We start from the raw sequence: 15,518 nt of genomic DNA on the forward strand, positions 1-15,518 counted from the left end.
TTTGTTATTTGATCTGAAGACTACGAATCGTTCCAAACTTCAAGACGGAGTTTTGTTCGAATCATAAAGTTGTTCAGTCTTGATATATATATATTTGTTTTTATACAAATGTGACATTTCATCACATCTAGAGCTGCGCCTGTTGCATCGCACTCATTAGTCAGTGCAGGTGTACCTAATGATGTGTCCGCTTTGTCATGGCCAAAGGCCTCCAAAAACTCTGAGCGACTTTGGAGTGAATTCATCCCGCGCGTAAAAGCTGCAGGTTGCGAGACACCAAAGACACAATGGTTAATTGCAATTAAATACGCCTCCCCGCCTCACCCCATGTCCGCTTAAATCGACACTTTGTGCGGCCATATGGCCTCCGGCGCACCGTGGGAAGAAGGACAATTAAAAACAGAATATGGATTTCTGGAGTTACCCGGGGAGAGCGCAGCAAGCTGTCAAGGTCAGGGTGTCAGAAAGAGAAGAACCCGGTGTTCACAGTTGCGTGGATGGGAGGGGAGCGTGCGTGGGGCAACCGGGTGGGGGCGTCATGCGGGAAGAGAAATGACTTCAAGTAGCCTACTGTAGCCACTGGGGGAAAAAAAACAAAAACAAAAAAAAAACACAAGGCCTTTGCTTTGCAATGAACAGCAATTATCACTTTTTTTGGTCTTTGATTTTGTTAGAATCGTCTAACTTAATATTATCGAGAAAATAAAAAAATGTATTTTAATGTGATTAAAGTACTTTAAATATGAAGTACAATTTGTATGCAGTTAACGTTTTTTTTACGCAAATGCAAATCAAATATTTTAAAATTTCAAAGCAAAAATGTGTATTTTATTTGATTAAATACCATTCAATAACGAAATGAAAAGTGAGTGATTTTTTTCATTAACATGATGTCATTATAAAGTGCCTTTTTTTTTGACAGTTTACTGTATCGACATTTTTGTGCTTTTTTTTTAACGAGAGAAAAAGGATGAATAAAACAAATTACCTCCCAGGTTAGTTTTTTTTGTAACGTTTACTAAATTGCAATAAAAGGGGGCAGAACACTAGAGTGGCGAGTGGGCAGTGCCTTGGGATCAATGAATGAGAGCGAGCGAGCGAGCGAGAGAGAGAGAGAGAGAGAGAGAGGGAGAGAGAGAGGGAGCGAGAGCGTGACGTCACGGCGGAGTTTGGCGTGGAAAGCCAAGTGGATGAAGGAAGTGGAGATCTCCACCCTCCAGCCTCCCTCCTGACACTTGTGCAAAAATATTAGCAGGCTTGATTTATTCGGGCCAAGTCGCAGCACAAAGTCACACCTGCGGCCACAAATCTCAGTTTGGTGCACTCTACTGCAAAAAAAAAAACATTTGGGGTTGATTTTTTTGCCCTCTCTATCCGGCCTCCTTCAGCTCCAACTTGACGCCTGTTGCGCAGCCGCCGACAGGTCACCATCGCCGGGCTGCCAAAGGCTTTGCAAGTCGCTCCGGTTCGCCGGTTGACCAAAAAGGGACGATGCGTCGCCGCGCGAGCTGAGCGTGGACTCGTTAAGTTTGGCGGGGCAACGGGAAGAAACGAAAGCGAGATCAAGATTTATCACTTTTTTTTTTTTTTTTTAAAAGACTTTTTTTTTTTTAGAGACCTTTTTTTTCCAGTTTGAACTTTCAGCATTTTTTCCATGATGAGCAAACCTGCCGGCTCAACAAGTGGCTGTTTGGATATTCTCAATGTCAAGTCAAGTAAGTGACATTTTAACTTAAATAATAATAAAAAAAAAAGATGCAAATCAAGCGCATGGAAATTATTACAGTGTTTAAAAGAAAGCGACGATCAATTTGTTCTAAAACATTCGGGAAAAGTGTGCGTCACATAGCGGTTTTAACATTGACCTAGGCCTATTCGTTTCAAAACCAAATCAATTGAAATTGTTTTTAAAATTCAAAATTAGATGTACCGATTTTCTTTGCGTTGCTGAAAAACAAAAACTAAATGAGAGCTTTTCTCACGTGTTCTTAATTCCTCGTCTTCTCTTAATTTAAAACCTTTCAAACTGCGTCTTTCAGGTCAAAATGTCGGACTATTTTTTTTTTTGCATAACACCCCATAAAAATCATACACGTGCACAGACTCCAAATTCAATTAATTCATTATAGCTAATTGAAAATCTCAATCATGTCACTTATCTCATCGAAATATATGCATTATTAATGCCACCCCCTTAACCTTGGTTAAACAGAAATATCGCACAACGCCATAAAAGAGTCGAATTCAGATAAAGTGACAATATTGTCTCTCTTACGCGCACAAAATAATGAGGGGAAAAAAAAGTTTTCAAAATGATCAACTTGACTGTTTTCATTTCATTATTTCCCTCCTAAAGTGTCAAATCAACCCCGCGGGTGCGTAGACATGGACTTTTAATCCATTCAAGTCAAGTTAGTCATCAACTAGTTTTTAATTCTAATAATAATAAGAATAAAAAGCTTTCTAATTGATGACAATGACGGCCTCCCTGGAGTTATTTTTCTTTGCTGCTACTTATTCCCATGCTACCCTTTGGGACGGGTCACTGGTGAATCAGTGAGCAGGTGGCAAAACGTCAGTGTAATTACATAGACGCCCCCCCCCCCCCCCAACTCACCCCACCCCTACACACACTTTTTCTTGTAGATTTGAATACCAAAAAAACTTCACTTTCCCTACCAAACACCGGAGTCCATTTCCATGCACTTGATTGGAGTTTGGTGAAACGGGTTTATTGTGGTGGCGCGGTGTCACTGCCTAATCCCAGGGCCAAAAGACCTGGCGGATAAAGCAGCTGTCGAGTCCCATTATGAGGCCGACTTGGCAGCTTGTCGAGATGCGGCCAGTCAGACGAGTTTCAATGGGACGAAATCATTAAGTTAACACTTTCCCTCCCTAATGTCTCCATTGTGCCCCCCCCCACACACACACACCGGTCATTGTTTTACAGTGCCCGGTTATGACGCTCACCCACTTTTAGAGTCTGGAAAATGCGCGCGCTGAATTCCCATGGTTGAAGGGTGACCAACGTGAGAGAGCAAGCGAGATAGAGAATCCATGAATTGAATCAAATTTTCAATAAAAATGGGAATTTCTTTTCTTAAGAGGTAAAAAAAAAAAAATATTAAGAAAAAAAAATACGCAGGACATCCTGTAAAGGTGAGTAATCTGAGGATTAGGATTAAAATGAGAATTAAACAATCGAAAAGTAAAGTGATAAATGAGCGAGATAATAGATAAAAAGGCGGTTGATGATGTTAATTGATTTTTAAATTGATTACCCCCCCCATCGGAAATGTATTAAATTAATCGTATATATGACTAATTTAAATAGATTTGGATTAAACATTTAGACAGACTGACAAATACTGAGTAGAGAAAATGTACTTTTTTGCACTAAGATTCTTTTTCTTGACAATCTGTAACTTATTCAATGTGTGTGTTTGTTTCAACTATAAACTTTAAACTATAAAGTATAACAAGAATTGGTTACTCAAGTACTGAATGATTTTTTGATACATTACAATACAGATGCTAGTGCTATACATTAAAATAGCAAGATCGAATTTTGCTAATAATTACGAGTAATGATTGATTTAAATATTGAAAACAAATAAAAAATAACCTGTTGACAATGAATGGCGGGATGGATGGATGGAAGGAGGAATTTATTCTTCCTGATGGCAAAACTGTATTAATGCTATAAAAACTTCACTTTAATGGCATACGAGTTCCATTAATATAAGGATGTGAGAAATTGGAAGTATTAAAGCAGTTGAAAAAAAGAAAACATAATTCTATTTATATAATTATAAAATAATTTAGCACAACAAAGGACAGTACTTTATACAGCTATATTTTTTATATACAGATTAGAAATTTGTCAAACTAGCTCAAGTCAATGAACGAACTGGCTCATCCAATAGAAAATGGTCAATTCAAAAGCAGCACAAAGTGAGGGGAAAGTGAGTTCCAATTTTTTTTTTTTATTGTTGCTTTTTTCTATCCTTGATTGCGATACGAAAAAAAAAAAAAAAAACCCTAGCTTTGAAATGTTACATGAATTCGTTGTTGCCAAAATAACGTCATCATTTCCAAATCTCCATTGCAGGTCGCATTTTGGACATCCCGTGCAAAGTGTGCGGAGACCGCAGCTCGGGCAAGCACTACGGCGTCTACGCCTGCGACGGCTGCTCGGGCTTCTTCAAGAGGAGCATTCGCCGAAATAGAACTTACGTGTGCAAGTCTGGCTCTCAGGTACCCCCCCCCCCCTCCACTGTATGCGCTTCTGCAAGACACTTTCACCTAGTTAACGCCGTTTCCGAGCTGTGCCTGAACGCATCACGCTGGCAGCTTTTAAATAGCGAAAGGGCGTCGGTGCGTTGTAATTTATCAGGTGTAATCCCATCTAATGTGATGAAAGCGAGGATTCAAGGGGCAGGGGGCGGGATACTATTTAGCAACCCCCCCCCCTCTCTCTCTCTTACATCCTGCCCCCCCCCCCCCATGAGACTGCATCGAGGGGGGTCGATAAATGCATGATGATGATAGCACCTGGAAATTGGTCTCCTAGGAAGATAATAGTAAGGCTAGTAGCGTTGCAGCTATTATATGATAACACTGTTTCCGTGCGTGTGTGTGTGTGTGTGTAGGGTGGGTGTCCTGTAGACAAAACTCACAGAAACCAATGCCGAGCATGCCGCTTGAAAAAGTGTCTGGAAGTCAACATGAATAAAGATGGTAAATATCCACCCAACCATCCATTATCTCAACCACTTTATCCTCACGCACTATGGAGATGTCATTTTAGAACACAAACGCTGCAGCAACACACATAGACAAACAATAGTCACCATGTATATATTCTTTATCCTCTCTGAAAATGACTCCCGTGACTGATAACTATTTGCATTATAATATGGTGGCCAAATCACATGATTCATCAAGTCGTTTTACGGATTTCTATTCACCAAAATTGACCGAGACAGAGCCAAAAGGTAAAAAGAAAATATAAAACGACTTCTACTGTGCCGTTTCCAGCCGTCCAACACGAGAGGGGACCCCGAACGTCCACCATCCGAAAACAGGTGGCCCTGTATTTCCGAGGTCATAAAGAGGTCAACGGGTCGTCTACGCATTTCCCAGGCTCTTCCCTGCCGGGGCCCCCCTTCTTCACCACAGTCACACAACTGGAGCCTCACACTTTGGATATGAGTACGGTGGCTAGCACACCAGAGAGGCAGGCCATCGTGGGCCTGGCACAGCCAACCCCAAAGGTAACGTTTTGATTTAGAAGCTTTAATTAGAATTACATTTACATTTGAATGAATTCAAATTAAAACATGCATTCTATTACATGCCCACTTCAATTCTGTTCATAGTTTAAAGCCAAATTTCAAATTAATTTCATTCAATACTATTTTATACAGACCCCATGGAAGCAAATAATTCAAAAACCAGAAGACTCACTTTGTGTCACTGCAGGGCGTCCATCTGCCTCCAGCATCTGGGTTGGGCAACAAAGTGATAGACAGAAAATGAGAATGGGATAGGAGCTTGTATTGAAGAATAAAAATGCATTAAAAAAAAATTAAATAATTAAGGCATGCATGGTGACTTGGCGACCAGGCTGCAGTATCATAAAATCATTGAGACAAACAAAGAAGAGTTTCACTACTACTTTAATTGACTCGATAATCCGGAGTAAAATTTGTCATTTTTTTTTTCCACAGAGGGTAAAGAATATATGGCATCATCAAACAATTTGATGTCGAGTTGAAATTTGCTTCATGATGATTTTCTCCCCCCCCCCAGTCGGGTTAGAAGTTGAAATTCTTGCCCCGATTTAGCCCCTAAGAGGCACAAATCGGCCAATTAGATTTCTCACCGCAAATCCGCCGCAAGAAACACTAATCGTCGCTAAAAAGCAGGTGCCGTGGCTTGGAATTTGACCTTTGCCGCGTACAATGAGCATGACTGTTTACGAGGTGATGATGGTTCCCCCCCCCCCCCCCCAATTTTAGTACCCCCACGAAGTCAGCGCCACCCCCATGTACCTGTACGAGGTGGCCACGGAGTCGGTCTGCGAGTCGGCCGCCCGCCTCCTTTTCATGAGCATCAAGTGGGCCAAAAGTGTGCCGGCCTTTTCCACGTTGCCCTTATCTGACCAGGTACGTTTAAGCACGCGTGACGGGAATTAAGGCAAATCAGGGGGGATTAAGGGGCACGCTTAAACTTGAGAGGAGTGTTCAAACATGGTTGACATAAATTGGCCAATGTGGTTTAAGCATTACAGAAGTCGAACACAAGATTTACAAATCTTTGCAGTTGATTCTGTTGGAAGACGCGTGGAGGGAATTATTTGTCCTGGGTATCGCGCAGTGGGCTATCCCCGTGGATTCCACGACTCTACTTGCCGTTTCTGGTATGTGACCCAGACCCCCTTAACGAGGCCTTTTTGGCGAAGGGCACCTTTCCCGAATTTGTAATTTCGTGTCATCAGCAGGGTTGAACGGAGAAAACACGGAATCCCAACGAATGAACAAAATTATGTCGGAGATCCAAGCGCTTCAAGAGGTGGTCACCAGGTTCCGACAGATGCGTCTGGACGCGACCGAGTTCGCCTGTTTGAAATGTATCGTGACGTTCAAAGCCGGTGAGGGGCCCCGGCCGCTGGTGCAGACGGATTTTGGGTTTTTAAGTTTTGGATTGTAACCGTCTCGCTCTTACGCTAACAGTCCCGACACAGGGGGGTGTAGAGTTGAGGAATTTCCGCAACGCCAGTGCCATCGCCGCGCTACAGGATGAGGCGCAACTTACGCTCAACAGCTACATACACACCAGGTAAAAAAAAAAATAAAAATATGAATCCACTTTTGAAACATTCCAAACCAGTGCGCTGCCATCTAGTGGCTGGGTGTGGAATTACATAACATTTACTCCCCCCTCCCTCCCGCAATTTCTTGCAGGTACCCAGCTCAACCGTGTCGTTTCGGCAAGCTACTTCTGCTCCTGCCCTCCCTGCGATCCGTCAGCCCGTCCACCATCGAGGAGGTTTTCTTCAAGAAGACCATCGGCAACGTGCCCATAACCAGGCTCCTGTCCGACATGTATAAATCCAGCGACATATGACCTCACCGGTCAATGCGCCTGCTTTGGAAAAAACAAAAAAAACAACAACTTGAGACTCACCCAGCTGGCTGTAGAGTTAGCAGAAGCAACATCTGTATGAAAGAAAACACGGCCAGAAAACCAGAAAATCAAGTCGCCTGTTAACAGAGGCTCTAGTTAAAGGATTAGTGTAACCGCCATGATAGATTTACCTTTAAAGAAGCACTGGACTGGACAGAGGAAAAGCTATTCATGTATAAATACAGATGGACTGGAAACTCTGGGGAACAAGTGCCAAGTGACATAACAAAGACATGTTCCATATGAAAATAACTGCAAAGTGTCTGTGAGACCAATGAGCTTGACGACCAATTGAATATTTTATTGCTGTGTTCAATCTTACCGGAAGGACCCCGCCCCCTGAAAAAAAAAAAAAAAAAAAAAGATTCATGGGCAATGTCATTGATATTAACCCACCCCTTCTCATCGAGTGTTGAAATCAAATGCACGCGGCAATAAAGAGGAAATGACTATTTGTGGGAAAGGGGAGGGGGTCGGGGGGTCCGCTCAATGGACATGCAACTACAGATTGAGTTTGTATTTAAGTGTTTGTATCCAGGTGCAACATTGAAATGTTTAGGTCAACAAAAAAAGTTAGACACTAACATGGATTTAAAAAAAACAAACAATATTCAGCACTTGGGGAGCCGTTTTGTGGAATATTATGGTGGTTTTATTCTATTGTAAAAACGTGGGAGTTATAAGTATTTGGAAGAGGTGAAACCATTTGAATAAAGGACAGTGAATTTAATTTTTTTCCTAAATGGTATAAATTTCAAAAGAAATCTAGCGTGCTGCCACTTTTTTTTTTTACACGAAATAATGTGTACTTGTCATCATTTACAATAGTGCAATTCTAAATATACAGTTTATAAAATAAGAATTACATTATTTATAAAAATTACATTATAAAATTATGAGTTCATTCTCATGCATCATTTATCTACAAAAAAAAGGAATTTACTCTAAAATGATTCCTTCATAGAATAATTTTCTTTTTTGAGCTCTTACACTTCATACGCAGGAATTTGAAAGTTGGCAAAGAAAAAATATTTATGCATATATGCAGTTGTTATTTCACCTATTTTATTGGAAAAATCCTCAAAATTAACAAAAAAAACAAAACAAAACAATGGCACAGCATTATATAAATCTCAAAATGCGTATAGAGCCAGTAGAAATACTGCAGTTACCTCTGTGTAAATTGACTTCCTAGAAAAAGCGATGGTGGTAACAGGACAAGTGCTGGTTGCTGGACACACGCATACACACACACACTTTTTTTTTTTTTCTTCTTCGGGTGGAGTGGGATGATGCGGCGGTGTCAAGGTGGAGGTCAAACACGTTGTTTAAATTTCAAGGCCCACTAATGTGCGACATGCCAATAATGACTCTACAATGGACTCGGCGGTGGGTTACAACATAAATGAATATATTCACGACGGCGCAAACGATAAATAGAATTTATACAGCCATGTTAACGGCATTTCCAGACACCATGTGATGCTGCTGCAAACATTTGTTTCCAATAAAACGGGAACATAAAAAGTGAATGGGAGTGGAAAGGACAGTGAGCTATTTATATAGATATTTATATACGTATGTATTTGGGGAAAGGGTATCTTTGATTTTTTTCTTTTCTTCAATTGTCTGAGAAAAAGCAAAAGCAGTGAAGAGGGAGCACTGTGTGGTCCGAGCTCGGCTGAGCGGGCGGGCGGGCCAAGTCCGATGAGGGCCTGCGGGCAAGTTGGTTGGCTGCGCCATCTTTTTTTTTTTTTTTAAGCTTGTCTGACTTTGGACGGTGTGTAGTGCTTGTCCACAGACTCATCCTGTAGAAACATGTGCAGGCATTTTTCGTTTTGGGCCAGAGGGTGACCGGCCACTCTGAAAACACACACATGGACCACAGGCAAAGCGGTCAGAGGTAGTCAAACTTCAGAAACAAAGTTCAACGTAGACGAGAAGCCAGTGTGCCAGTTATTTAGAATGTGCTAATTACGTTTAATTAGCACATACCTTGATTTGTGGCCTTTCTTATCATAGCGGAATAACCTTTTTTTTTTTTTTTTTGCGGTGAGAAAGGGAGGAGAGCTGTACCCTTTCGGAAGAGATTCGATAACCGGCTGAATGCGCCGAAGCGACGTCCAGTAACGATAGTTAAAAATGACTTGAGGTCAATCCATTTGCCATTATGCCTCTTCCATTAAAAATTTGGAGGGCCGTGTTCTTTCTCAAAGCCACTCTGACATGAGGCGGATGACGCACGAGGGCTTACGCAACAAATTTGGTGAGGCACCTGAGACCCAGGAGGGTGATGATTTCATACATTTGCATCTTAACCTCTCATGGGGAAATAGGAACAATTACAAAACGGGATCAAGAGAAGTTTGTCGGGGGGGGGGGGGGGGTCAACGTTTGATGAGTGTTGCTCCAATCAAGCTGTGCATTCCAAAAGATAAGCTCTTCAACAATGCTCTCATCATTTGATAAAGCTGGTTTCGAACAATGATATCATTAACGGCGGCGTCTTATTTTGCAAAAAATATTGACGCTTTCAAATTTTCTCGGCACACTTGACGTTAAATCCGAAGCGTTGGTACATTTGCACATGAAACAAAGATAACGACCACGTCTGCAATCAAAGCAAATAATTACAATGAGACTGTCATGAAAAAAAAAAACAACAAAAAAAAAACCCCCCGATGTAACACATGGTGTAATTTGCGTCGCAATTATCATAAATTAAACACCGCAAACGAATCAAACGTGTGGAGAAAAATCTGCTTTGTTGAGTAATTAGAAACAACAGTTAAAGAGGACAAATTAAAAAAAAATAAAAAAAATAGATCATGTTGAGAACGACTTACAGAAAAAAAAAAAAAAAAGTGTGGCTGCTGTGGTGGCAGTGAACAAGCAGCACTTTGGCTGATCATAAACATTTGGTGCCCCGTCCCCCGACACTACAAATCGAAAAGATGCCCTGAAGTGACATCTGAGCTGACGGCTTACTTGTTTAGGAACTGCTCCAGACCGTGTCGTCTCTCCTCTATGAAGGAATCATCAAATATCCCGTCGTCCCCTCGGAAGGGCAGCTGCCGGATCAGAGCTTTACCCGGGAGGGGGGGCACAACCACCTGGGAGGAAATTAGAAGCGGCGCTAAATTTCCCACAAAGATTGATCAATTTCACATTTGCATTCGTTGGATCGGGCTATAAAAATTGATTTAAAAAAAAAAAAGATCTACCTTGCTCTCCCTCTCCAGCTCGGCCCTGAGCCACTCAAAGTCACTGTAGCGCCGCCGTACACTCGACTCCTTCAGCTTGAAGATGGGAAGGTTCGTCTGAGGGGGGGTTAAAGGGCAACGCTCTTTAGGAGTTTCACGATATTTCTCCGAACGCATCAAATCACAAAAACTTTCATGGATTACATATATATGAGCATATTTGGTTCTTTGGTAAACGTTCTTGTAGATTTTCTTTGAGAAACCTTCAGGTTGGGGGGCGAATATCAGAGCATCAAGTTCAGAAGGAGCCTTTATTTTTTGTGTTCGGACGGTGATCGGCCAATGGGAGACGAGCATTCCGCCGAGCCGGTTGACATTGTCAAGTGGGTGAACCAAAAGTGATTTTTTTGTGTCTTTCAAGTTGGGGGGGGGGGGGGGCGGCTAACAAAGACGTTCAAATCATACTCAAACTGGCCTCCAGGAGACAGAAATCACTTATGTTTTCGCTCACCAAGGTCTGCCGCACTCAGACAATTTTTTATTTTTTTATTTTCCCGTGTTTGCAAGCACGGAGGAGACGCTTGCCTAATCCCCCTCGTCCGCTGTTGATGAGCACTCGAGAGCGGCGTTTTTCATTTGAAAGAGGGGACAATGTTTCGACATTGACAGAGAACACTGGCTCAAACAGCAAATCACAGCACAATGCCAAAGCTATTCACTCTTCCTGACAGCACATGGCCATCCTATGACAATGCACCCACGAGGAGGGGCTCAAAGAGGATTTTCAATAGCGGGCCGCATTTGCGGAAGGTCAGAATTTACCGAAGAAAGCGCCACAATGGCAAAAGCAATTGAGCAAGTAGCTGCGGCGACAACAAAATAAATAAATAAAGAAAGAAAGAAATTCACATATGAACAGCAGATTTGTCTGAACAAGTTCTCCCTCCAGCTTCTTCTTCCCAGGTGAAGTTGTCAATACACTCGACCCCCGCCCCCTTTCCTTTTTCCTCAGGTCACACGAGAAGTGGATTAGTTTAGCTTTATTGCCCCACTACTCTGGCATTAACTCCACTTGCCTGTCCCCGCTGCGTAATGTTACCTCACAGCGAGGAGCGACGCAAAGTTAATCCCCGGCACAACAGATCACAGTTACAGGTAATCTGCCACCGCCGTGACTCTAATCCCATCATGTGCACACTGAAAAATACTTAAAAAAAAACAAAAAAAAACACTGTTTGACCAATCACATTTGATAACGTGTTTCGGATAGGCCCAGGTGAAAAGTTGAATCCCATCCATTTGCTCCAGAGACAATGAAACCGGGCGACGAGAAAGTCACCTGGCCTTCAAAGCCTGTGATTAAGAGATTGCTTCTGCCGGACAAGAAAGGGGGGGGGGGAACACAAACGACAAAAGTGAAAAGTGAGCGGTCTGGTTCCGCCAAAAAAAGAGGCGGTGCGGCAGAGCCCTCGGAGTCAAAGCTCAGGTTTCCTCCGCCTCTGTTCTCTCGTCTCGCCGGCCCCTTGTGCCGACTTTCACCCGGCGAGGTGTCCGCGTTTGGGTAATTCTCTGAAAGGCGCTCTGGGTTGCTAAAAAGCCGACTGAATAAAAGCAAAAAACGGAAGAGAGGGCGGGGGGGGGTCTATATATCTCTGGGAAATCTTACGCCGCTAATTAATATGCACGTTGGGCCGAACAAAAGGCAAAGTGAAAGAGAGAGGTACTTGAAAGCGGGCCGCCGAGCTTCACCTTCCATTATGAGCCTAGCAGGCAATCTCGCATGCTCCGTAGGAAGCAAGGCAGGCGCGCACTATCTTGGCTCCCCTTTAAAAACCAGCCTGGGACAAAGATCACTCATCTTCTGTGAGAAGAGTTCAAGACCACCACGCATTAGCTTTTAGCAGGATGGATCAAGTCAAGTTGGAGAGTGTGAATCCTAAAGCTCGCCCCCCCCCCCCCCCTTCTCCACCACAACCCCTTTTCCACAATAATGGCATTAAAAATGGCAACATAATAGCATCTCATTGCATCATACTCCGAAATGTTGAAAGAAGAAGAGGCCGGGAACAAAAGCTTTGGGGTGATGGGTCTTTTGCTCTCGCTTTGCCGCGTACTCACTCTCGCTCGCCGGCCCCGGCGCTCTGACAGTCTGTGCACTCTCTCGCTGGCAAAAAAAAAAAAAAAAAGCTGCTTTGTTACCATAGCATCAACTCCCACTTTTGATACTGTCATCTCAAGTAGGATATGGTAGCCTTGATACAATATGTTCCCCATTTCCATTAAAATAGTTGTCCAAGAGGATGCTGTAGACTTTGGATTACACTTGACTGTGGCTGACAAGCACGCCCACCCCGCCCCTCCTTCTCATACCCACTCGCCCAATCTCGACTCAATTTTATTAATGGCCAAAGTCACACACGCATCCAAATTAAGCCAGGAAGAAAGCGAGGGAGATGCTAAGAGAAGTCGAAGAAGCCTTATAAACAAAAACTTCCCAAATTCAGTTCTGATTATATGGTTTAAATCTATGGTGTCTGTTTTAAGTCAATTTAGGCAACTTTTTTTTTTCTTTTGACTGCTTTGTCATTTAAAAAAAAAAAAAAAAAAAAAAAGCTTTCTGCAAGTCTCTTGGGCATTTCAGATTTCAATTACAAGCTAAAACAAATGGATGTGAATGAGAACAAAAGTCGACTTCTTCACAGAGACCCCCTTCAACATTACAAGTCCGCTCAGGAAAAATGAGATATCCGTCTCCTTTCAGGACCTCTTTCATCTCCGGGGGAGTGAAAGAGGGCGGATTGATCCCATTGATTTGAATAGGAACGTAAAGCCTGCCTGTCAACAAGTGACTACGCTAGCTGACTCGGAGAGAGAGAGAGAACTACGGCAAAAACAAAACAACAAAAACAAACAAAACCTTGCGATTCACCAGCATCTCAGGCTTTTGCTGAATGAAAAACACTTCACACTCGCTGTGGACTTTATCATTTCATAGTGTAAATAAGCCCTTGATCCGATGTTGACATTACGCAGTCATCGGGTCTATTATAGGCACAACTGTCGAAGCTCACCGCAAAGCAGGCGAGTGACTGCGTGGAGAGTGAAATGGGATAAGTGGAAGCGGGATCAAGGCTGCTTGAAGGGGGTGGCTTTATCATTGGGAGGGTGTATGGCCGGGCAGTTAGCGTTCCAGCCCCCCCCTCCAAGGCTGGCCTATTTCATTCTTCCCCATCTCAATGAGGGGATTAAGGAGACTCTCTCAGAGCCATCACAAGGGCTCTCTTCGATTTTGGGTGGAACGTGGGACAGCAGTGGGAACTTGAGGCACGGCAAATGAGCCGTGGGCAAAAAAATAAATAAATAAATAAGGCAACGGCGTGGCCAAAAAGCAGTCGTTAACCACGCAGAAGATGAAGTCCGGATGCGGAGGATAGGAAGGGAAGCAAAGAAAAGGTCACACGGGGCTACGATGTGCATAATAATGCTGATTACACGCATATGCTAATTACACCACGCTAATCAAGTACAGTAGCCCCGTGTTCAACTCTGACGCCTCAAGACTGCTTAGCCAGAAACTGCTGAATTATTTTTTGTCATCACTATAATAGTACAAAGAGTTGTGCCGAGCATTGAACAGAAAAAACAATGGTGGTCTTATAAAGCAACAATTGCAGGAAGCCCAGCGTGATACAGCTCTAAACTTCTAATTTACAATACAATGGCGCTAAAAAGCCATCCGTAACATTTCGATACTTACAAGTAATTAAAAGTAACGCCTTCAACCAAAGCCCAACGGTGACTCGGGTTTCGCAACAGGTGGGAAGTGTTTGACCGCGACAACTTTCATCGGTGTTACACAATGACGTCTGTCACACTTACGGCCTCGGATGAGCCACTGGCTGCAAAAGTCTTTTTTCTCAGTCATCGGCTTGTTTAGCAAAGGATTGTGGGAGTTTTGCTCCGAACGGAGACCCTTCTAATTCCCCTGCAATGTCCTCAGCAGGGGGAGGAAGGAAATGCCTTGCAGGGAGGTGAGCCAGAGGATCAGTTTGCATCCTGTCTGCTTGAGCTGACTGTGTGCCCCCCCCACCCCCACCTTGACCACATATTACGCCATAATGCAAGAACATTGCTGCAAGACAAGTTCGTCCAGAGAAGATCAACAGAACACACAAACCAAAGCTCGCAACAATACGGCTAAAGTTTGGGAGGACATGGGGGTTTATCTGAATGTACAAGCAACCATCTGTTGGTCATGATTGTCATTTCCACACCATGGGGTGTGGCTATATTTCGCTTTTTTTTTTTTTTTTTATATATTAGGGCTTCAAATCTGCTAATGACTGGTCAGTTACTTGCAATTTTACAATTGAAAATTATTAGAACAACTTTGCTGCTTTTGCAGGTGCCCCCAATAAACGTTGTGCTCACCTGATGGGGGGGAGAAGGAAAAAAAACACTGTCAAAGAAGAGAAGCAACAAAACTAGCCACAAAACTTGGCGTCACACTATCAAAGACATCATCCTATGCTAAGAAGCTAAACGTTGGTAGCTTCGTCTCACGGATGATGCTAACCTGACAGCTAAATGTTTTCATTCATACTGATTAATTCTGTATTGAACGTGAGAAACACACTTACTGACGCTACATATAAACGTTGTGCGCGTAATTGTGTCACAATGTCACCCGCTAATAACCTCCATTTGTGGGCTAAGCTGAGGTAAATAACCCAGAGGCTAACGGTACTAGCAACTAATGATGAAAGCTCACCTTCAGTCTGACTTCGTACGTCGTGTGTCTGCCTCTTCCGACCCCGATAGTCTCGGGGTTGCTCACGTCAATCTCTAGAAAGTTACTCGGTGGTCCATAAGCGTCGTTTAGGTTCTGGGGCTTGCTAAAGAGCCTTCTTGTATCAGCTATGGTTTCAGCCATTTCTAACCCTGCGCTATAGCGAAGCTAGCTGTTCCGTCAAGTGGAGCTGAAAATTGTTATGTGCGTTCCGGTACCGGCCTTCATAATAAAATACATTTAGGTGTGCGTAAGATAAATGTTTGAAGAACTAAAAGGTAAATTCAAATGACTTCCATAAAATTGGATTAATTAAAAGTCTAAAACGTGTCAAA

The 15,518-nt window shown here is 42.9% G+C and overlaps 2 protein-coding genes across 5 annotated transcripts; one reads left to right on the top strand and one right to left on the bottom strand.

Annotated features, from left to right (window-relative positions):
• The first annotated feature begins 1,098 nt into the window (after positions 1-1,098).
• On the top strand, positions 1,099-8,050 carry nr2e1 (nuclear receptor subfamily 2, group E, member 1). 4 transcript variants are annotated; one of them, XM_085937262.1, is made up of 9 exons: positions 1,099-1,715; positions 4,112-4,257; positions 4,653-4,740; positions 5,041-5,276; positions 6,024-6,170; positions 6,328-6,424; positions 6,503-6,655; positions 6,738-6,843; positions 6,969-8,050. In XM_085937262.1, the coding sequence occupies exons 1-9, from the start codon at positions 1,655-1,657 to the stop codon at positions 7,129-7,131; spliced, it is 1,197 nt and encodes a 398-aa protein (XP_085793388.1). In that variant the 5' UTR covers positions 1,099-1,654; the 3' UTR covers positions 7,132-8,050. The 4 variants fall into 4 exon arrangements, with proteins under 4 accessions (XP_085793388.1, XP_085793389.1, XP_085793390.1 ...); XM_085937263.1 differs by having other exon boundaries at positions 6,506-6,655; XM_085937264.1 differs by having other exon boundaries at positions 6,288-6,424; positions 6,969-7,116.
• Positions 8,051-8,234: 184 nt separating this feature from the next.
• On the bottom strand, positions 8,235-15,514 carry snx3 (sorting nexin 3). The gene is made up of 4 exons (XM_085937267.1): positions 15,166-15,514; positions 10,416-10,511; positions 10,180-10,304; positions 8,235-9,054 (listed from the first exon to the last, which is right to left on the bottom strand). The coding sequence occupies exons 1-4, from the start codon at positions 15,325-15,327 to the stop codon at positions 8,949-8,951; spliced, it is 489 nt and encodes a 162-aa protein (XP_085793393.1). The 5' UTR covers positions 15,328-15,514; the 3' UTR covers positions 8,235-8,948.
• Between the last annotated feature and the right edge of the window lie 4 nt (positions 15,515-15,518).

The sequence above is a fragment of the Syngnathus leptorhynchus genome, chromosome 18, assembly GCF_054491065.1.
Source record: "Syngnathus leptorhynchus isolate UIUO chromosome 18, UIUO_Slep, whole genome shotgun sequence".
Classification (NCBI taxonomy): Eukaryota; Metazoa; Chordata; class Actinopteri; order Syngnathiformes; family Syngnathidae; genus Syngnathus; species Syngnathus leptorhynchus.

What these genes read in the sequence shown, in the direction of transcription:
- nr2e1 (XM_085937262.1), top strand. Translation starts at nt 1,655, where the DNA reads ATGATGAGCAAACCTGCCGGCTCAACAAGTGGCTGTTTGGATATTCTC. An exon ending in TGGCACAGCCAACCCCAAAG is followed by an intron (nt 5,277 to 6,023) that starts GTAACGTTTTGA and finishes CCCCAATTTTAG; the next exon opens with TACCCCCACGAAGTCAGCGC. An exon ending in TATCGTGACGTTCAAAGCCG is followed by an intron (nt 6,656 to 6,737) that starts GTGAGGGGCCCC and finishes TTACGCTAACAG; the next exon opens with TCCCGACACAGGGGGGTGTA.
- snx3 (XM_085937267.1), bottom strand. Translation starts at nt 15,327, where the DNA reads ATGGCTGAAACCATAGCTGATACAAGAAGGCTCTTTAGCAAGCCCCAG. An exon ending in CGTACGAAGTCAGACTGAAG is followed by an intron (nt 10,512 to 15,165) that starts GTGAGCTTTCAT and finishes ACCCCCCCTCAG; the next exon opens with ACGAACCTTCCCATCTTCAA. An exon ending in AGCTGGAGAGGGAGAGCAAG is followed by an intron (nt 10,305 to 10,415) that starts GTAGATCTTTTT and finishes ATTTCCTCCCAG; the next exon opens with GTGGTTGTGCCCCCCCTCCC.